The 23,719-nt window shown below is 28.7% G+C and overlaps 1 protein-coding gene across 3 annotated transcripts; it reads right to left on the bottom strand.

Moving 5' to 3' along the window:
- Positions 1-321: 321 nt before the first annotated feature.
- Positions 322-22,381, bottom strand: LOC100206871 (brefeldin A-inhibited guanine nucleotide-exchange protein 3). Of its 3 annotated transcripts, XM_065793179.1 has the most exons (25): positions 22,246-22,381; positions 21,933-22,147; positions 21,697-21,748; positions 21,356-21,437; positions 20,993-21,127; positions 20,789-20,857; positions 20,371-20,481; positions 19,976-20,003; positions 19,369-19,459; positions 18,933-19,043; positions 18,391-18,670; positions 18,177-18,283; positions 17,529-17,872; positions 17,290-17,415; positions 15,987-16,987; positions 15,557-15,911; positions 8,622-8,765; positions 6,244-6,448; positions 5,516-6,020; positions 5,172-5,351; positions 4,139-5,048; positions 2,535-2,643; positions 2,019-2,250; positions 1,814-1,944; positions 322-1,735 (listed from the first exon to the last, which is right to left on the bottom strand). In XM_065793179.1, the coding sequence occupies exons 2-25, from the start codon at positions 22,048-22,050 to the stop codon at positions 688-690; spliced, it is 6,474 nt and encodes a 2,157-aa protein (XP_065649251.1). In that variant the 5' UTR covers positions 22,051-22,147; positions 22,246-22,381; the 3' UTR covers positions 322-687. The 3 variants fall into 3 exon arrangements, 2 of the variants coding, with proteins under 2 accessions (XP_065649251.1, XP_065649252.1); XR_010637565.1 differs by having other exon boundaries at positions 1,814-1,931; positions 21,933-22,350; XM_065793180.1 differs by having other exon boundaries at positions 8,622-8,762; positions 21,933-22,350.
- Between the last annotated feature and the right edge of the window lie 1,338 nt (positions 22,382-23,719).

Below are 23,719 nucleotides of genomic sequence, written 5' to 3'. Positions count from 1 at the left end.
TTAAAAATCTTCAACAATGTCCCCATTATAACCCTATCAGAGGTAGAATAGAGACAAACATCTAAAACAGTTGGCTTTAAGCACCAAAAAATGCAATCACTAAACTATATCTCAGCCAGTGATACCAGAAAAACCCTAAAAACAATCCCTATTTACCCCGTTTACGGTACATAAAACAGGTCTTTTTTTAGAACCGCAGCCTTATCTTTATCAACAACTATAATTATCTCATACGTAAGTAAGTATACAAATGTAGGATTGTTTTTGCATCTAGGTAACTTTTGACAACGTTGACAACACTAGCAATGATTGTGCTGTAGGTTATAGAACTAGTTGTTTTTTCGTATAAACAAATTTATTTTACAAAAGCTGTTAACAAAAAATCATTTAATGCACGCTAAATTTCACACACACACAAAAAAATTATAAAATTCAAACGAAAACCGAAATTTCGTTTTTAGTGCAATGGTGCGTTAAATAAGTAAAAAATTATATAACTTGAGTCAGTTATTCAGGACTTCATAAAAATTGCGAGTAAATGGATATTTATTGCGTCAAAATCCGTGGTTTTTTCAAAGCATAATTAAATATTGCGTCGAATAAAAAGCGTTTTTAACTGTTTACTCTAAGGTTGGTTGATGACTTAGTATAAGGTTAAAAATCTGCCTACGTTTAAAATAACGAACCTTAAATTATGCCATATATTGAACCGCACCTTCGCACTACATCACAAACAAGTTGACGGACTTTTGGATCATGAACATTGTTTATTAGAGAAGTAACAGCAGGAAAAACAGCAGGTAGCACAGACTTGAACTGCAAAGTAGGTAACCCAAGCAACAATTCCAACATACTTACGATTAATTGTGACCAGGCATACAAATGAACTGCCTCGTCTTTCTTTTTCCTCAACTGATGAATTTGACTTTTTGATGGATCTGTTTGCTCAAGTCCTTTTTTTATTTGTCGAAATGGTGAGCTGAATTTTATTCCTTTATGTACAGAGGTGTTTAGCGTGGTTAAGTCGACACACTCCTCTGAAAAATCTAAGTCTTTTTTCGGCGATATTTGCGGTGACTGAAATGTTATGTCAAGAAACCCAGAATCTTGCTCTATAAAAGTTTCTGATTGATGGAGGGTTTGGTACGTTGTGCTTATTTGATTACATGCATCAAACAAACGTTTGATAATCCAATCAATATTGCCTTCGCCTTTCAATAGATTTCGATATTTATCTTCGTTTAAAGCTCGGGTAGTCGAGTCACTGCTCGGAGAATAGTCGTGATTTCCATCGAGAAATACTTTTTCACCAGTTAAAATTCTCTTTATGCTTGAAATAGAAAAGTTTTCTCCATCATGTCTAGATATTTGAAATAGAGTATTTAAGTAAATGGCAAAAGCAGTAATTGATTGTCTTAAAAGATTAGTTGACTGCGTAAACCGTGCTAGCTTTTGCACGAGCGATCTCAAACCGGGTCGATTGTTATAGTCATTCGCAACGTTGTATGTAGTTGTTAAACAATCAAATAAAATTCCTAAATTAATGGGGGATAGGTAGCAAAGTAGACCCGGGAGAGAATTATCTTCTTTGTTTCGTTTTATGAGACCACTTTCTGTAATGTTCGAAAGAATTGAACCACGAATAGAATCTGCACTTTCTAACAAGATAGAACCAAGGGTTTGAGTAAGAATCTCGCTACATAACAAACTTACGGTTAAACCACGAAAAGAAATTCTAAAAAGAAGAATAAATTCTGATATTAGGTAATCTTTCAAAAGTAAAGTTTATAATGACAAAACCTTTATGTTTTACCTTGTTTTAATGTTATCCGCCTTGGTACGATCAGTTGATAACAGAAATATGAAAGAGCGATTATCATCTTCATCAAATGACGAATCCGATCTCGAAGGTAATTCTTTCAGTTGTGACTCTAATAGGAAAACCTAAATTAAAATTTTAATGGTAATTTTTGCGTTAAAAAAAACTAGAAATAAATAAATCTTGATGATGTATTCACCTGTTCAGCAATTTGTAATAGTCTCATACATTCCTGTGGGTTAGAGTCTCTTCTTGCTACAACCTTTACGTGGATTCCGTTGTCTCCGCTAACGCTAGTTGAACCGTGGCGAAAACAAGAAATTAATTCGCGTACTGGTGAAAGAGTAGAGTTAAAAATTCGTTTAATTCCACTGCATAAAATGTCCCAAAGTTCTTCAGTGAACTGAGGTCCCGCTGATAATAACATGTGTCTAATGTTTACAAGTTATGTATTAAAATAAACAAATGTTCACCAAAAAACGAGAAGAAATACTAAAAAAATACTATGGAAATAAAAATAAAATCTATTTCTAGTGACCTCACTAAAAATTCTTCTTTTAGTAATAGAAATAGTAATAATAAAAATGATAATGATAATAATAACAATAAAAATAATAATAATAACAACATAGATAAAGGGCATTATTTCATGTTACAATTTTGTAGAGTTGAAGTGAGAGTTTCAAGTACAATAGCATAAAATAATAATCGAAACCTCAAGCAGGAACAACCGGTTCGTGCAATTGCCTCATTAGGTTGCACAATACATTCTTGAAAAAGATCTAATAGTTGCTTTAACATGATTGGTACACAATTTTCTGCTCCTAAAACAAAGAAATAAACTAAATTAAAAAAAAATACAATATAAAATAGTAATAGTAAAAAAATATAAAATACAATTAAAAAAAGTAATAATACTAATTCAGTTAATCAGATTACTTTTATAATTAAAGTAATGAGTAACTCGTGATTAAATCATGGTTTAAAATTGATCAATTGGTGCCAAATCCTTTAAAACTTATGATACAATTAATATCAATAAAAATCCATAAAAAATATTACTATAACTTTCCTAATTTATTTTTGTGTGTCTATTAGTTTTAATATTCAAATACATGAGCCAAACCATTTACTTGGTTTTTGACTATCTTGAGGTATTTACTTATCCTATGCTTTTTGGTTATTTTAAATTTTTTGCTAATTTTTTTTGCATAGACCATTTGAATAGGTTTTTAAAATATTCCAAAATACCTATTAAAACAGGCTGCATATTTCATGAAATTCTTCTCAAAGAATGACATCACTATTTTTCTGTAATGCAATGAGGCCAGGTAAGGCCTTATTGCATTAAGGTCAAAATAAGTATCAATCATTTTTAAGGTGCACTTTAATAAAATGAACTTATTACATCTCGATGTTCTGCTTTAAGTATATAATATGGTTAACTGCAAGACAAATAAAGATTAAAATAAGCTTTTAACACCCCTCAGAAAAGCATAAAAAGAGTTAGTTATTTTTTTCACAGTTTGCTTATATGCAGTGAACAATGCAACTAGAACAATGTCACTAGAATAAAATTAATAATGCCATTAACTACGCAAAAGCAAGCTCATATCAATGATGTTTAAATTTCCTTACATATTCTGTCACAGAGGATCACATTCTTGGTAAAATCCTTGTCAATCTACATTGATATCCTTTTCACTTTACAGAAAATGATTATTTTTACTTTTGATGGATTATTTAATGTGGGCTGTGCTATACCCAAACTTGCAAACCTTTAGAAAAATTCATTACTGTAGGCATACTTGGGACGCTTTTTTTTTTTTTTTTAGTTTTTCTGGCAACACAACCATTTTTTCTTTAATACCTAGAAGCATTTTCAGTAGACTAGATAAAATTGCTTTAGGTTGCAGTTTGTCTTTTATATATTTTTACTTTTATTTTATTGGACATTTTGTAATAAAAACTAACTTTTATATTACAAAATGTCCAACAAGAACTTTTATAAAGTTCTAAACAAATTTTGTTAACTACTTTTTTTTAGCTTTATTGTATAAAAAGAAAGAAAATTTGTGTTAGGGTCTTATGGTTTTTTCTTTTTAACATTTCAAAACTTTTTTGGACTTATATAAAATACCTGTGTTAGTTAAATTAAAAATCAGCATATAAAGGCATACATCTTCGAAATGAACTTTTTAATACAAATTTATTATTTTGTTATTTATCATTATTCATTAAAAATAGATAGGCACCTTTGGAAAGTAAACCAATGTCGTAAATTGATTGTCATAACTTATTTTATCAATTAATTATCACCTTCAACCGTTAAAAAATGACCAATTTCTTCAACTACCAATTGTGTTGCCAAGCCGCAAGCATGTTTAAAATTGGTTAATGTGTTCTCCCAATATGACTTTTTTCTAGATCCTCGCTGAACCCATGAACGAAGCATTGGAAGCAAAAGATTTGATATTGCAAACATGGAAAAATGAGGACCAGGGACAGTGGTTACAGATCGCAGTATTTCAAACAGTATTTCTATAATCATTGGCTGAAACCTTTGAGGACTAGTAGCAACATTAGTAGTAAGCCCCTCTAAAAGTAAAAACCATACACGCAGAATGCCAGTATCATCTATTGCTACTATAGATTTTGCAGCACTGATAGGTGATATCTTTCCTTCTGAATCTGATGCTGAAGTGCTTTTCGATTGAGACCAAGTATCATCCCAAACTCGATCTTGTGACTCAGTCATGTTTACAAGAAGAATTGAGTATGACCCATTAAAAATAGAGCTAGATGGCTGAATGTAAATTGAAGATAACTTTTTAGATATTTGAAGAATTATGTTTAAAATTGGTCCGCATAACTCCATAGCATTTGAAAAATCACTGGTGTTGCTTTCAGTGTCACTTTTAAGTGAACTATCTTTATCAAAAGATTTTTCAAAAGAATCTTCTTTATCATTTGCACCACCTCTTAAAAATTTGAGAAGACACAGTAAAGCACTCACAACAGATGAAGCAAACACACTATTACTTTTTATGTTCACAAAATGTTCAATAATACTGAAAACAAGTTTTTGACGTTGTTCACTGTCATTAAATTCTTCCAAAGATTGACGATTAGAAATTTGTGTATTGCTTAATGCACGCAACAATGATCGCCAGCCAGACTTTATTGATTGGCCAAAACCTTCAACAAGTTCGAACAAAGTATAAAGAATCTATAAAAAAAAATTAGAACCTATATTTAAAAAAACAAACCACTTTATAAAACAATTCAAAAACATTTCGAAAAAAAATAGAAAATAAAATTTTGGAATTTTTTTGAGATCTTTGGAACAAACCTGATCTTGAATTTCATCATCACATGTATCAAGTGCCATTAATGTATTGAATGGCATAAACAATGTATCATAAAACCAAAAATGTGGTAGCTCATTACGCCTTTTCAGCATTTCACTTAATATATCATGAATAGAGGTTAATGCCACCTTTGAAACATGTCGCGCCCGATGATATGCAGCCTATTAAAATATTTATGTATAAAAAGTAACATAGTATAATTAAAAAAAAATGTAAATGCAGTTTAAAAAATATGTATTGTAGATTTAAAAAAATATTAAAATAATCAATAACTAATTTGAAATAAATATCGATAGACTTGAGTATAAAATGGTTAAATTTTTACCTCAACTAAATGTGATGAGATTATTGACCAAGCTTCCATTACATGGAGAAGTGGACGATTATTGTTTCGGGCACAGCGTAACATCACATCACAAATGTGGTAAAGATGCAGAGTGTTTAACGTTATCATTTGTTGTTGTATACTCTTTGTATTTTGTGCTGACTTAGTGTCCATTGCAGTAAATCGACTGTCTTTGCCAAAAAGTTGTTGATAGGAGGCTTCTGTAAGAGCTTTCAAAAATCCTTTAAAGGATTTAATCGGTAGAGTAGTTGCAGCCATGTCAAACAAATTATCAACTGCACTGGACAACGCATAAACAGCTCTGCTTGCATCTTCTGAATTCAATACACCATTAACTAGGCTTTTGCTTGAACTATTTGAATCAAAAGATGTATCTTTGTTACATATTTCCTCAGTAGATGATGAAAGCGAGTTTAGTTTAATGGATTTATTTGGAGAATCACTAAATGATGCGTGTTCCAAATTTGATATGTACATGCAACATCTAAAATTTTATATATATATATATCCATCTCTGTATTTATGTCTGTATCTGTCTCTGTTTTTTGTGTGTAATGTGTCTGCATACATGCTTTTTTTCTCTTTGTTTTTAAGAATGAACAGTGTAAGTGTAAAGTTAACATTGAAATAAACTTTTTAAATTTACAACACAGTATAACATATTTATTGAAAACTTTCTATAAAATAAATAATAGCTCTAATAGAACCTAAAAACATGCGCCCATGCTTGTGGAGAGTTGCTCCCTAATTCTAAACCAGATGCCAATAAAGTGTCCATGCTTAAAACATGAGCAGCGTGCAATTTTACAGAATCAGGAAATTTTCCAGACCGATGTCTCTTTTCATCAAAATAGTCTGTGCATGATGCCTCTGATAACCGAGACAAAATTGTATCACATCGAGATTGAATGTCTTTGAAATAAAGTAAGAATTTAAATTAGAGAACAGCATTTTTTTAAAAAAAATTTGTTCATATAAATAATTTAAATACAGAATTAGGTTAAGTGCCTACAATATTAGACCATGAAATTTCTTCTTACAGTTTAGTCTATTCCGGAAAGTGTACAACTCTCTAGTTTAAAAATAAGTTATGTAAATGTAAACATTTATAGAAGTTGCATTTTCTATATTTAGTAAATATTATTCTATATGCTTAAGTATTTTGTTTTAAAAGAGTTTAAAGTATTCAAAAATGATTAATCATTTTTGAATCATTTATCAGCATTAAAGTTTTAAGAGCTTTGAAGTGCAGTAAATTAAAATTTTAGTGCATGAAACGATTATCAACTGGATGAACTGGATTTGTTTATCCATCATATTTGATTCAGCTGTGTATATTGATATTTTTTACCAAAAGTAGAATTTAATAAATTGGTTTTATTTGTAGATATAGTAACTCAGTGCTTAAATTTTATAAAACAACAAACTTTATGTAAGTTGTTTGGGCACTTATCCTTGCAATAAATATTAGAAAATAATAAATTTACAATTCAAATTAAATAACATTGGAATGACAATAAATTTTTGAAAATAATAAGCCAGAGCCAAAATTTGCTTTTAAATTAATTTATGCTATTTTACATTATGATAACAATTTTAAGTTTACTAATTTTAACTATAAACTTCTTAATTTAATCTTTTAACACCTCGGTACTAAAAAGAAAAAGAAAAACTCTTTCCGCATCAAATATTGAGATTTTTGAAATCTCAATAATTATTCAATTCTATTACTCAAATCCTACACCTTACTTGGCATTTAGTAGCAATAAATCATTTAAAAGTAAAAGGTCTAAGGGATTTTCAAGTTTATTCAGACCAAAAAATAGCTCAGGCTGTTTTTCATAAAAAGTAAAGCATCTCTTTTTTTTATAAAAATGTTAATTTTTTGCTATTTTAGATAGTCTCAGATACCATAATTTACTCATTTCTTTTGCCAAAACAGTTCCCCAAATATGTTTTCCAGACTCAAACTTGGACTTTTAATTATTTTCACACCTTCTGGAAAACTTTTAATACTACATGGTGTGGAATTGATTGCTTCATAAAAGTTTAATGTTGCCTAAAGTAAAAAAAGATCCAAAATGAAAGTATAATTTTTGATTTTTGTTTTAATTGTGAAGCAGTTCTTTTAAATTTTCTAAATATTTTTTTTTAGTTTTTATGTTATTTTATTTTTTAATAATACACAAGAAAAGTTTATGTTTTTAGCAATTAATTTTTTGTTTTTTTCAATTGAATAATTGAAATTTTTATATTAATACTACAAGAGCGCCATGCCCTTTTTCATTTGATAAGAAAACCAGTTCAAATGAAAATCCTCCTTGTTTCACCTTGTTCAGAAAACTTGATGAATCTGTAGATTGTTAACTATATTTTTAAAACTTAATGCAAATGTTATTATTTAAGGCTAAAATATAAACATCTATATAAAATTTGATACTTGAGAACAAAATATAGAAAAAAGAGCTCTTTTAAAATTTAACTTTATTATAACTTATGTAGGAAAGTTACGAAGCTATATTTTTAATTTTTTTTATGACACTATACATAATAAAATAAATATTAAAATCTTAGTTTTGTCCTTAATCAAAATTGCTATAATTTTAATTAAAGTGCCTTCCATAGTAGATTTTAAATAAATTTTAGTGATTTTCAAAACTAATAAAATAATATGGTTTACATATCAATGTTTGAAGTTGATAATTTAATAATCTAACTTAAATGTGATTACACTAAAAAACACTTGTGAGTTAAAAAATTATGTTGTTAAAAAAATATATTTTTTAAACAGCAAATAATTATAATTTATTTTTTTGAATTTATTTTGGTTGTTAAAGTGGTTTTATACCCTTCTCCTGCCATAATACAGCTTTTTGCTGTCCTTTATTAAGTTAACGATTGATATTATAAAACTGTTTATTATGGGCTATTTTATGTACTACTAACTTAGCAGGCCTTTACTGTACCAAATGTACCAACTGTACAAGATGTGACCCTTAAGGATAAAAACCAACATCACTAATAATATCATTTCAAATTTTTACTTTTTTTTTTATAAAAAAAATTTACGCTTTGAAATTTTTACCAAGAGCGCAGCATAATCTGGCTGCTCTTCTAAATCCATCCAAAGTAAGACAAACTAAATCTCGCTCCATAGAAAGCTGTCGATTTGTATTTGGACTGCCAATTCCATTAAGCATTAAAGCCAATCCAACAGTTCCATTTCCTGCTAAAATTAATATGATTTTTTGATTTCAAAACTATTTTAAAATTTTTTATTTTTAAAAAAATTGTTATAATAATTATAAATTTTTAAATTTATAATTATTATAACAGTTTATACAAATATTAAATTTTAGTAAATGAAAGTAGCTAATTTTAGTTCAATCAAAAAATCAAATGTCTATAAAAAGTCAATATAAGAGTTAAATAAAAAAGTGAAAGTACTCCTATACTTAAGTACTATAACTTTTGTGGTTAATTGAATCTCTGTAATGACATCTGTGAAATATTTTTTTTCAATAACCCTAAAGCCCCTTTCAATGCAGCTAATTGACAGAACACAAAACTTACTTTCAATACAGTTAACTGAAATAACACAAAACTTACTTTCAATACAGTTAACTGAAAGAACACAAAACTTACTTTCAATGCAGCTAGTTGACAGAAAACAAAACTTTCTCAAAACAATATTGCTTCATTAAAAATGAAACATATTATATTTTACACAAATATAACTTTCTTAATAACTGTTGTATTATCTTTCCAGAATATTCCAGAATGTTTTTGAACTTATTAAAATGTTCCAAAACCCTTCAGAATGTTGTGGTACCTTCCAAAATCTTTTATTTTTCTAGAACCATTCAGGAACCTTATGGTTCTGCAACCATGTTTCAAATACTCTGCAGTGATAAAAATTTCAGTTTTAACAATTTTTCACATGAGAATTATATGGTCCTATCTGACATTTAATTTTGTAAACAAGTATTTGTAATTAAGTTCCAAGTTTTAATTATTAAAATGTTTTAGTGCTGTTACTCTTTATACCAATAAACATTTACATTACTTATGTTTCATACTTTAAATTAAAATAGTATTTATAACTTTTAAATTTTTTGTTTTTAAATACAAATTATTAATTCCATCTTTAATTGTTAAACTTTTAAAATATAAAGAAATACAGATAGAACCTTATAACTTTCATGAGACAAATTGCTTATAAAAAGGTGGATGAAGCAAAAAACATTTATGACAAAGTTCCACAGAAAGTTATGGCATGATAGAATGCTTGCAAAGTTATGCATTTTTATGAGAAATGATTGACATTAAACAAGAATTTCCAAAAGAAAAACCCCAAGTGAAATAGCTAGACAAAATCACTTAGAGAAAATAAGATAAAAAATGAAGATACTGATGAAACTCAGTAACTCTTCTGTAGCTAATGCTATTGAAACAATTCAAAATGATTGCTACCATTTTGCAACTTTAAAGAAGGAAGATAACAACTAGAAAGATGTACTTGGGGATAGAAACAGAAAAAACATTTCCTTAGTCTAAAGAAAAAAGATAAAAAAATTTTCAAATTTAGAAATACAACTAAGTAAAATATTTTTTAAAATCAAATCAATCTAAAACATCATAAGAGGAAATGTAAATTATGAATAAGAAAGACATGCAAAAGAGGCATAGCTCAATCCTTTGAGTTGCACAAGATCCAAAGAAAGTAATTCTAAAATGGTTTCTATAACACTAACTTGAAACATCTTATTGACTCTCTGATAGTGGCGGCAGTAAATTGTGCTGATTCCCAGCAATCAAGCTCTACTTCCGAGCAACCAAACTTCTTGTAACAATGATAGCAAAAGAAGGAGTATGAAATAAAAAAATATCTCTGATTATATTAACAATTGAAAGCCCTTGGAAGAAATAAGGAAAGAAAAAAGTATTAAACATCAAGGAGAAATTTGAAGCATCTTTATAAGCAGTTCTTGACTGAGATATAAAAATTCATAAAAACGCTGAAGAGAAACAATCTTGTTATTTTTGTCTTTTTAAAAACCGTTTGTTTACAAAAAAAAAATAGTCTTAGAAATCAAAACTTATAATCATAAGCAGCAAATGTTAAACAAAACATTATTGGTACTTGCTGAAATGCAGCTGCAACACTGGATGCATTTAAAATACCAATTTTCTCAAAAAGTACCTTAATAGAAAAATATTTTACCTTGCTTGCAGACGTCATTATCATGTAATCATCATAAAGAATGTCTGCAATATGTTGTTTGGAAAAGATCTTCTAATTAACAAGTGTTTGAGAGTTTACAAATCAAATTTGTTAAAACTTTACAAGACAAATAGAAAAACATTTGCACCACTACAATTTCAGGACCTTTGGTTGATACAGGTTTGCAAATTTGTCTTTGATTATCTATCAAGGACAAAATTTCATATATATATGAACTTTATTCACACCTTTTGGAGAAATAGCAAGCCAAACAAGTACTTTTAATACAAATATTGCTTTGTCATAATACTTTACATCATCAGAATATTACAAGTTATTACCAGTAAGTAAAAACCTTAATGTGAAGTAACTTATTTTGGACAAGCCTTAGGTCACTGTACACAAATTTCAAACAGTCTATTTGTTTGTTTATAGCATAAAATTGACTATTATATTGTTCAGTATTTCCCAAACAGTTTTGTGGCAAATTTTTTGCAACATAGCAAACTCTTCACACTATTGTGATTGAACATTTATGAACTTTATTTTTAATCGAACATTTTTGAACTTTTTTGAGATTTATGGAGCATTAATTAGAGGTATTTAACCTTTCAGTGAAGTCTCTGATTGATTTGATTGATTAAATGATTGCACAAGCAATTAAAAAAAAAAAAAACAACAACAAAAAATTATCCATGAATCAAATGAACAAGAATGTCCTGTACATATTTTATTTTAGATACAAACATGTACAGGATATATAAAAAATGAATTCAAAATATAACATTTATTGAAAGTTTTGTTCTAGTGTTATTACTTTTTAGTCAGTTGAAATATTATTCTATTATAATTATCATTTCAAAATCGATAAAAATTCACTTACAGCGAGGCTACAATATATTCTCTCAAAATACATTTCTTTAATGCTAGATTATGTTTTTTTGTATATACATATTTAATGAAAATATTTCAGCTTCAGTTTTAACTCTCATCACTTAACTTCAATTTTTTTGAAATAACGACGAAGCTTTATATAGAATACTGTAGGTCTTTTTGTAACACTTTTCCCATTATGAACTAAATTTAATGCATCTTCCCTTCCACACTTGAAATTTCTGTTTTTAAAGTTGTTCGTTTATATACTCTTGATGCATTTTAAAATATAAACTTTACTTTGAAGTCATTTAAGAGCTCTTTGATGCATTTAAAGACATAAAATTCCAGTGGGCTGAATTATTCGAGTTCTTGCGTAAAACTCAAAACGAGGATGCGTTTTTAAATAGCTGTTAGTTTTTCCGTATTTTGTTGACACACAAAAAAATTAAAATGCAATTTTTTTTTATTACTTAATAGACTGCCTGCCCCAACCAAACCTTCAGTTAATGTAGCAGCACTGCCTTACGAGTCAGGCTATAAGATATTCAATGAAGCAGCATTTCCTTGCGAGCCAGGCTTTAAGATAGTCGATGTAGCAGGACTCCGTTGCGAGTCAGGCTATAAGATAGTCGATGTAGCAGCACTCCGTTGCGAGTCAGGCTACAAGATAGTCAATGTAGCAACACTCCGCGCATGATTTACAGTGGAAAAAATAAAAAAAAACATTGGAATAATCTACTATAGTCGTAGATTATTCCTTCCGCCTGAAATATTCCGTCCCAATGTGTAAAAATCAAAACATAATATTATTAACTATTTTCGGACTCAGAAGGAACATTTCTAACAGCTATAATTTAAAAAGGCATCCTCGTTTTCAGTTTTACGCAAGAACTGGAATAATTAAGACCACTGGAATAATCTACCGCCTAACTCATTCATGAAGGTACAGAACTTGGTTAGTACAATCGGCAGAGCTGAGTAGATTGGCTGTGCAGATCATTTATATGGTACAAACGGCAGAGCAGATTATAATATCAGCTGTATTCTTAAGTAATCTGCCAAATAATTTGGCAGATCACATGCACACAAAGTATCCAAATCAAAAGCTAATCCTAAAAAGAATCAATAGTTTAGAGACTTGAGTCTTGTGCACAAATGTTATTTGTGTTGGGTAGTAAAGCCCTTACCAATAATAAAAAAAGAACTGCCGCATTCTAATATGTGATCTGCCAAATAGTTTGGCCGATCACATGTTAAAACTAGGTTGTTCTGATTTCCGCATGTTTAGTTACAACGTATCACTTTTGATTGAAGATCAATGGTAAAATGGTAATCAATGGTAAAAACCCATAGCTTTATACTAACTATTAATATTTGTTTTTTACCATCAATTTGCAATCAAACTTGACACATTGTACCTATATTGATTATTTCTACCATTAAATTTTACTATGGAGTGCATTGTTTTTCAAAGTATATTTGAACGTCTTTAAACGGAACGGCACCAAGTGCCATTTTTAACTAAATTGAGTTATTGGCGTTATCTTGTAGAGAATTGTCAAATTTATATAATTATAAAAGCCTGCTTTAACTGTAGTGTTGTCAATAAGCAGGAAAAGATCAAGAAAAAAAGTGAAGTATTGTATCCAGTATACTGTAATAAACAGAAAGAAAACCATTTTTACAAAACCATACAGATGGCGCTTGGTCCTTTTCCGTTTAAAGGCATCCATTTGGTGTATTGCAATACAATATTTCTAACATTTGTTCTGCCGAATTATTATACAGATACCTTATAAGAATTTAGCTTACTTTATAATCCAAAAGATTGTCTCTAATAAGAATACAGCTTATTTTATTATCCTCTCTGCCATTTGTACCATACACATTATCTGCTCAGCCAATCTGCTCTGCCAATTGTACTTACCCTAGAACCGCGAATCCACCCAACTACTGCACTCTATAATAACGTATTTATGATTGTTAGTAGCATAGCGATAAGTTATGTTTAACAACTAAAATGGCGTTATTATCGTATCGTAATTTTATATTCTTTTTATGGTTTATAAATTCAAGCAGTTTATTTAAAATGTTTTGATATAAATTGATATAATGTTACCATTTGAAGTATTGGTCAAGATTATTATTACATTAAAAAAAAACTTAAAAATGTTTTTGCATTTCTTAACTATGTAATAGTAGTACATTTTGTTAAATGTTGATCCACATGTCATCATTTACAGCATGACACCTTTTTAAAATTTTCCATAGGCATTTTGGATTTCTAAGAGCTCCAGCCCTTTCCACAGCTTGTTATGCTACTAAGTTATCACATAACATATAATATATGCCCTTATAGTTAGTACTCTTATAATATAGTACCTTATAGTTAGGTGCTTTATAGAAGGTAGAGTGGGAATACAAGGTGGGGTGGGAATACAAGGAGGGTGGGTATAAAAGGGTTGGTGGAAATTTTTTTCCAGATCTTCAGGATAAACAGAAAGTTCTAAATGGTGGGATCTTATATTTTTATCATTTTTTAAGGCTGGTTTATACAGAAAGTTTTTTTTATTTTAGTTTTGAGATACAGTTTCTTTGTTTGATTACAAGTAAAAATAGTAAGCGGAGGAGGCGGGTAGGGGGAGGTCTTAATAAGCTCGAGGTGGATGGAAAATTTTTAAAAAATTAAATGGCAGTATGTTTTACTTTTGATTTTTTTACAACAACAACAAAAAAGTAAAACAATCTCTTAGTTAAGTTTAAAGTTCCTTTAAACTCAGTTAAGTTTAAAGTTCCTTTAAACTTAACTGAGAGATTTAAAGACGACCCCTTTATATGTACTTATCTAGTTTGTTTGTGAAACCACTTTTTCAAACCTCTCCATTAATTTTAGATATTCTCAATTAACATTTTAATATAAAATCTTTAAATAAACTTTACTTGGACATCACTCCTTCCAAGCAAATATAAACACAGATCAACAATATTTTGCTGAAAAAACCCGTTCTTTCGTATTTGCATTTACCGTTCTTATCTTTTCATGCCATTGATCTTCTTTTTGTCCCGTTTTAAAAATTGATTTAAAAAATCGAGATAAATTTAAAATAATGCCACTAGTTTGAAATCATTAACAGAGTAATCATCTAAAACAACGAAGAGTGTAAAATCTTGGTTTTCGGAAAGTTTACAAAGTCCAATTATTAAATGGCCACCACAATCAAAAATTTACGGAAAATAGAATTATTAAACCTCAAAAAACAAAAATGAATCATGAAAAATGGTATGAAAAATATGCTTGGTATTTCATTTTAATTGTACGCGAACTGGTAGATTCAATGCCTAAAAGATGCGCAGAAGTGTTTAAGAATAATGGATATTCAACACATAATGTTAGATTAACCGTTGAATTATTGAAATCAAAATATAAAAAACTTTAAAGAAATCAACTAAGTTTTTTTCCTAAATAAACTAAATTATTTTCCTGTTAATATTTTGTCTTTATTGTTTTTCCCACTCAAATAAACGAATTTAGGACTAAATTAAATTTTTCTAATAAATAATTTGTTTTTACTAGATGTGGCAAGAAAAAAACATTACTATAGTAATATTCAGCTATTCTGAAACAATAAAATTGTTAAAGAGTAAAAGACATTATTTTAATAAAATAGCTTTGTCTCAATATTTTTTGATAGCCACTTTATTTGAATAAATTTATGGCTTATTTTTTTATAATAAAACTGCATTGCAAGGACGGCACATAAATAGGGGTTGGAAATGGATTAACTTATATACTAATTACAAAAGTTAAACTAGGGGTTTGACTAATGTACTTAGACTAAAAATAATCATGAAATTTAAAAAAACGTACCCTTATAACGAAATTAGTACATAAAAATAAATTATAAAAAAAAAAATTAAACCTTTGACTCTAGAGTTTGTATCAAGCGGAATTGATAAAATTCCAAGAACTTGATCCCAAGTTGATAAAAGAAGTCTACGTGAAAACCTTATTCCTTCTCGCTTAGCAGGCGGAATATTCTCGGAACCAACATAATAAGGGGCAGCATCGTTTTCTTTTATTCGACTAGGGTGTTGAGTATATATCTTTTCCGATAAAATTCCTATTAAAGCTTTGTTTGATTCTCTAGACTCTGGTTTACATCCAGCTTTTGACAAGATGTCGTATGTTGTTGCTAAACGATAAACCTCAGATAGCCAAACTCTTGACAAGCGAACTGGAAGCCCTGAGTGGATGATTGAATCAACGAACTCTTCCTTAAAAAAAATAATTAAAAAACAAACAAAACATTTTTAATAATACTCAGAAAAGGTTGTATGTTAAAAACCTACTTGTGAAATTGGAGGTTTGTTTTCTCTTAAATTAAAAAAGCCAGATTGAGTAAGTTTATAACTCAATTTTAATGTTTCATATACTGTTTTATAAACACCATCGGCGTTCAATGAAGGGTCTGAATCTTCAGTGTTTTCATTTTTCATATCATGGGTCCGGACAATTCCAAAATTAGGAACATTTTTTCTTTTTAGTGCCATGCAAGTGACAGCCTCACAAACATCAGAAGCAAACTGTTGAAGCAGCTCATCAGCTGAAGCCGGTTCCGTTGCAGCTAAAACGGACGGCAAAATGCCAAGTAGACAACGTGCAAAGTTCTTTGCTCCCTCTTTTTCAACTTCTTCAACAGACTTTTCTGGTTCTGTTAACACTTCATTTTCTTTTGGAGTATTAATTGTAGCCATTTTAAGCTTAGGAGGTTTTTTTTTAGGAAGTTTAGATCGTTGTTGCCTCGGCAGTTTGCTAAGAGGAATTCCGTTTATAGTAGTTTCTTTGGAAGGAGATGTGTTCTCCTCTAAAGTTTTTACTATTTCTAAGCGAGTTGGTTTTATTTCAAGATTTTCAGATTCTTTTACTTTATCTTCATTGAAAGACTTTACTCTACGCAGTATGGGCTTTGGATTTTTAGAATCATCTTTTTTGCTATCATAATCTGTTGACTTTTCTATCATTTGTTTTTTTTCTTTTGGAGAGTTTCTTCTCCAATATTTATAAAAAAAACCATACTCTACTTGAACAATGCTTGTATCATGATACTTTCGACGGGGTTTAATTTCTAAAAAAGAAGCAGATTTAGTTCTGCGGAGAGGATGAAAGATTTCAACAGGTTCTGTTGTTGTTGGATCATTTGGTCGCAAATCAATAGATGATAAAGATCTATAAAGTATATTTGTTTTTTGTTTTAAATCGTTTTTTTTGACTTTCTTTAAACCAGAGTCCGTTTTTGCTTTAACTGGTGGGTAGCTTGATTTAAGCTTTGGAATCGAAGATTTGCGATTTTCTAGAAGTAAAAAAGTTATTTTGATAACATCTTGCATACTATATAACAAATCTGGTGCCGTAGATACCTTATATTAAACTAGAAACCTCAAACAAATAATAAGCATGAGAAAGAGAAAGAATCCTTTAACCTAGTTTCTCAAGCAAGAAACCAAGATCAAGTTTTGAGTGCACAAGGCCATCTCCCATTACTACTTGCCTGGTAATATCACAAACATAATATTACTGATTGATTTAAATAAGTTAAACTTACATATATAAATTTAAAAATAAATCATATTTTTAATGATTCTATTAAGTTACCTGCTTTCGGCTTTCCGCGTTGCAATGTTACATCTACTTTGCTGTCGATAGGTTTTTCTTCATTACTTTGTGCCCACGTTACTGTCTTAGTTAACATGTTTGTATATTGACTTTCTTCATTATTTTCTAAAAAAGAATTTAATTGATGAGTTTTATACAAAACCCATATACATGGAGAATTTAAATAAAAGTTGAGAATTTACAAAACTATTTTCTAATATTACCGAAAAATACTTTACCGGTCGTTTCTTCGCCTTCTATTTCTCTTTCATAATCCATCTGCCATCGAATGTGTTTAGGCTTTTCACGTGGATTTTCTGAATCATCGCTTTGTGAACTTTCACTATCCGAAAGGTTACCGTTTGATAATGCCGATGATAACTGATTTTCAGACCTGTTGTACATATCAAAAAAATTTTCTGGGTCTTTAACTTTACTTAAAGCTTCTACTTGGCTATCGTTTAAACCTCTCCCGGTGCTTAAATCTTCGAGAGTTCCCAAAAATGCAACTATACAAGAAACACTTGCGCCACTGACACAAGCATCGTTCTGCTTAGAGGAGTCATTTATGCTAGCCATTATTCTAAAAAAAAAGATATTATGTATGCACATATGTAACATAAACAAGGTACGTAGCTTGAACTATCAATTTAGTTGGGTTGGTATAATATAATTATGGAGGAATAGAACCAGGAAATAAAGCAACTATTTTATGAAATTTTAACGGCTCTGTTTGGCGATTTGGGGATTTGTGCTAAAAGTAAAATTTTTTTGACAAAAATGAGACCTTTTGCAACATGTCCTATATAAATCCGTGCCTGCTGTAGGTTAAAAATAAAGATAAAAAGAAAAATTGAAAAAAGAAAAAAATCGTTTAGAACTTCTACATTTTAAAAAGCTCGTTGTCTAACTTTTGACTTTCGATTGAATAATCCTCCGTTCTTTTTTGGGTTGGTCCAGCAAGATCAAATATTCGTTGAGGGTTTCCAACAACCTAAAAATGTATTTTTAAAGCGAAACTTAATATTGTCTATATCTATACCTACTCTTTACAAGTCTTTGCACTGGTATTAGTATGTATACAAATGTGTTGAATTTTACCTCTTTTAAAACTTTTAGTGCTTCAATTCTAATTGATGGTTGAGTACATAAAGAAACTCGTGCAAACATTGGTTCAAGTGTGCGTCTAATTTTACTTTGTGTGCCTGCTAATCTGATGATATCAAAAATTATTGCATAAACTAATTTTGGTACAACAGGGATCAAAAATCGGTTTAAAGTTCCTTGGGCTTTATTGTGATTAACTTCATCATTTAAGTTGCGCGGAGGTTCCAAATCATTCAAATTAACGAGATGATCGAGAGCTGGACATATTGTCTGGCTAAAAGAGAAAAAAGAGAACTACTCAAATTTAATAATTTATTTTAATTTACCAAAAATTGTTCAAAAAAAATTATTTTTGAAAACATTATTTATTAAAGACGGTTTGAAACATCTTTAATAAATAATGTTTATTGACAAACTTTAATGTTTTATTGATTAATATAATTTTATAAATTCTTTTTTTAATAGTAACATAAATAAAGCAAGATGTAAAAATGATTAGTTTAAATTAATCAATAATGTTTAATCATATTATTTACCATACTAAAGTGATAAAATCAGCATCTTGTTGAATAGATATAGAGAGATTTGCCAGAACTAGTTGCATTGATTCCAAACACAGTGTTAATGCTTGCTGGTGATAACTAACTCTATTCGATTTAAAAGTGATAATATTGTCAATGTTTTTAATAAAAACATTAAACAAATATAGTATAATTATAATATAGCATTAGGAAAATCCAAATTCTAGATATAAAAATTTAAAAATAAATATGATATAAATTAACTGTAATCTGTAATGTAAATATATAGTGCTTTTATAGTAAAGTTTTTATCGCAAAAAGTTTTTAAGGAAAAAAAAAAGGGGTTAATTTAAAAGCTTCTAAAACAATTATTAATGTTAGATCTTAATCAAATGTTACATAAAAAGTTAAATGTTGTATAAAAGTAAATAAGTGCGAAAATATAACTCACGTATTGCTTGGATTCAGCTTATAGCAGAAGTGCTTTAGCAATGTTACTACGTCTTGACAATAAATTCTATTTCGTTCAGCCATATTCAAATCTTTGAAATAAATTTTTAAAAATTACAATTACGTTCAGCAAAAAATATTTTCAAACGTTTAACTTTTGAATATTTTTACTTTTACAAAGTATAAACTTTAAGTACTTGTATAACCTTACTAGCAAGTACAAAAGTAACTGCTAACAAATTATGCTCTAAATCACTTATCAAAAGATTAAGACTTGTCTCCGTCTTACACACGTAATAATGTTTTATTTTAAATTGCCGACTGATGGTATAAAATGCTGACAAATGGTATAAAAATATATTGATTGGAAGGACAATACAAGCAAGGTATTTAACGCAACGTAACATCACTTATCGTTTGATCGATTTCTTTAATATCAACTCAAATGGAGTTAATAATTAATAGAGAATTACTTTTGGTATTAATTGTACAAACTTGTTAGTTTATTTATTTTACTAAAGTCATAGAATTTATTACACATTTCTATTTTTTTTTTTTTTTTTAAACTTCTTTTTTTTTCCAAAAAAATCACTTAAAAGTTTACCTACTTTTTTTGACTTGTGAAATTCTTTGAAACTGAAAAATAGAAAAAAGAAAAAAGTTATTATGCAACTTGAATAAGTATTTATAACTATTATTTTTTTATAGAAAAGTTTGATATTTTTTGGAAATTAACAAACCAAAACTTTGTATTATTCAATTGCCTTTCTAAATTCTAAATCTGGTTTAGCGACGTTGACTAAGGGAGTTTGACTAAGGGAGTTTGTTTCAATAACTTTAGAGCAAAATTTTTTCTATAAAAAAACTTATATTTTTCGAACACTGTATTTCGTTTATGTGGTCTTATAAGAAGTATTTTTTTTGTATATAATTGAAAGTATACAACCTCCCACATCAAGTTTGCTTAGCGGACGTCGCTATGGTTGAACATTTAAATATTTACCGTGCTTTCTTGGTATCTGTTACAAACGGAGCTCAGCATTTGGTTAAGTGTCGCTTTGCATGCAGTTTTTGTTGGAGTTTGATGAGCTCTAACATAAGTTTCCATGCACATCTATATGTATATATATATATATATATATATATATATATATATATATATATATATATATATATATATATATATATATATATATATATATATATATATATATACATATATATATATATATATGTATATATATATATATATATATATATATATATATATATATATATATATATATATATATATATATATATATATATATATCTATATCTATATTTTCATTGCCTTAATTTAACATACTGAACAATTTGAATCCAAAATAAAATCATAATTTCATGCAGTATAAAAATGCAACATGTTAAATTATACACACCTCCGAAAACTTAATAAGCTGATCTCCATGGATTTCACACGATTCCGAGCTTGTTATTAACATTAGCAGCTATTAGATAAATTAGCAAATTTCGTTGATGAACATCAGAGTTATAACGTCAGAAAAAGTATGACAAAAAAACGAACGCTTCAATTTAAAAGGATTTGTAAAAATAAAAAACTTATTTTATCATTTTTTACCAACCTTCATTACTTCAACTTGCACTTCATCAGAAAGCGAAGGGGTAGAAGCTACAGTGTTTAAAAATTGAATAGGAAAGCGGAGTTCTTCTACTTCGTTTAATAATTTTGAATGAAATCTTTCGTCTGATATGAGTCTCTAAAAAAAACAATCTTTTTTTCTTGCAACAAAATAATTGTTGTGCATCGCGAAGCAAGATATTTGCTGAAACATGCACATGCATTACTGCAAGACGCATAACACAGTGCAAATATTCGTTGAAATAGTTTATTTCATTATACCATAGTATATATTTTAGTTTACGTATTATTTTGATACTTGCAATATTAAGATTATTTGCATGAAATTAAAGTACAAAATAAGTACTTGTAAACCGGTGACCGCCATTGTTGCCAGTTTTACAGACCGCGACTCTAAAGCAGTTTTGAATGGGAAAAAGCACGATTCTCTAGAAAAATATTTTCCAACATAGTATTAAATAAAAATGAAATCTTTAAAAAAGAATTTAAAAATTGTATAGCTAATTAGAGTATTAATAAAAAGTATATAATATAATAAAATAATAATAAGTAAACAAATTAATAAATTAATAAGAGAAAAATAATAAGAAAACACTTGTTTAAATTTACCTCAATTTAAATTTACCTCAATTTTAAATTTAAATTTACCTCAATTTAAATTTACCTCAATACACTTTTTAAAATTACCTCAATTGAGAAGATTCAACTTTTGCGTTAACGACCAAGTCTTCCAATTGTACTGCAAAGTTTTAAAATAAAAAAAGATTAAAATCTATTTTTAGTCAGATTTGTAATAAAAGTAGCACTTACATAAAATACAAAAGCAATATGGGTGACCAAAATAAGCACTCATACAAAATACAAAAGCAACATGGGTTATCAAAAATAGCGCTTATACAAAATACAAAAGCAATATGGGTTACCCAAAGCTTGAGTACAAGCATCTTGCAATCCAGTCAATCTTAAAACTTTTGCGTCTTGCGATAGTTCTGCCAAGATCTCTTCTATTTTTTTTCCGGATTCGTGCCCGTTGTTAACCATTCTGACAATTGTTAAGTTTTTTAATTGATAAGCGAATTAATTTTAAAAAAGACAACATCTGTTTGACTTATGTCCATATTTCGTGGCCACAAAGTTACTACATTAAAAATTTTTTTAAATCAGAACAACTTTGTAATTTTATAACAACCACCTGCTAATATATCCTTTATAAAATATAATAAACAAAGCACAAACGCGTTTTTCTGATTTTTTTTTGCTAATATTCGCCTCGTTTTACTCTCGGTATAAAACAATGCGCAAAACTAGCCGCTGTGAATTTTAAACAGTATTTGATCTCTCGACCATACTAAAAGGTTTCTACTATTTAAGTGAAACGCAAAAAATAATTGCGTGGATCAAATGATCAGTATGTGGTAGCAATGCTTTTTAAAGTCTAAACTAGATTATTTGGAAGAGAGACCCCCAGTAAACCTTTCAAAAAATGATTTTCAAAACATTTAATAATAATAATAATAAAAATTAACCAAAATAAAGAGTATTTTATAAATAGTAGAATGTTGAAATGTTTTAAAAAAATTTACTAAAACAGAGACCGCAACTTGATTTGTTCGTTTTATAATATTTTGTAAATTTTCTGTGAAATTTTGGTTTTAATTAAAATTATGCTAAAATGTAAAATTTATTGTTTTTTTATGCCAAAAACAAAACATTTCAGAAAAAATATAAATATTTTATTTTATTTATAAATATTTTTCAAAAAATAAAAACCCTTTCGTGAAAAAATTTTTATTTTAATCTATTTTTATGTAAATTGTAAATATAATTAAATACATATAATATTAAAAAAAAAAGGATTTAAGAGATGTATGCAGAAGCATAGACAGGATTTTTTATGTTTCAGGTATGGCATTCTTTGGCATTGAACAAACTCCAAACTTACGTATGTCCGTGTTTAAGTCAAATTGTTTTGCAAAAATCGCGTTGATTTGGAACTTGGGAACAAAAAGTTTGCCCCTCTACCCCGAATGTGAGAGCAATAAGTTAATAAAAAAAAACTTTTTAGGATATTATTTAAAACTTAAATTCATTGACATGTTTTTAGTTTCATTTAACAATATTTCAGTACTTAAATATATTAATAACATTGTTATGAAAATTTAAAAACTCTCATTCTGGGAAGGAAAATTTCAATAGCCATAACTGTTGAAAAAGATTATAAAAAGCTTAGAGTCTTTTGATGAATTTCAGTTTAGCTTAATATGTTAAAGAATTTATTTTATTTGTCTTGAATTTAACTTGTTTTGTGTTTTTTTTTAGGCGCCCCAAGAAGTCCTAACGGTCTTGTCACAGAGCACCGCGGAAGTGCAATAACCAGAAATTTTTACGGTTGCTTCATTACCGTGACGCGAAAATTTTCCAGAGCTCGTTTCGAACCTGGATCTCCTGCTGATAAAGTAAGCGCTCTAACCACTGCGCCACGACCGCACGCTGTGCGTAGTGGATATTGCCTTTCACATTCGGAGGAGGGGAAACGAACTTTTTGGGGTATTTTTGTTTTAAAGCTCCAATTACAGCAATATTTTGCAAAGCAAAATACTGCGGTAAATATTGAAAAATATTGCAAAGTATTGCAAAGTAAAATATTTTCTCATTTGACATTAGCATGAATATAATTCGCTGCATCTAAACAACGTCGGAAGCGTGGGGC

The sequence above is a fragment of the Hydra vulgaris genome, chromosome 03 (genome assembly GCF_038396675.1).
Source record: "Hydra vulgaris chromosome 03, alternate assembly HydraT2T_AEP".
In the NCBI taxonomy this organism is placed as follows: domain Eukaryota; kingdom Metazoa; phylum Cnidaria; class Hydrozoa; order Anthoathecata; family Hydridae; genus Hydra; species Hydra vulgaris.
This window is presented reverse-complemented; position numbering and strand designations above follow the sequence as displayed.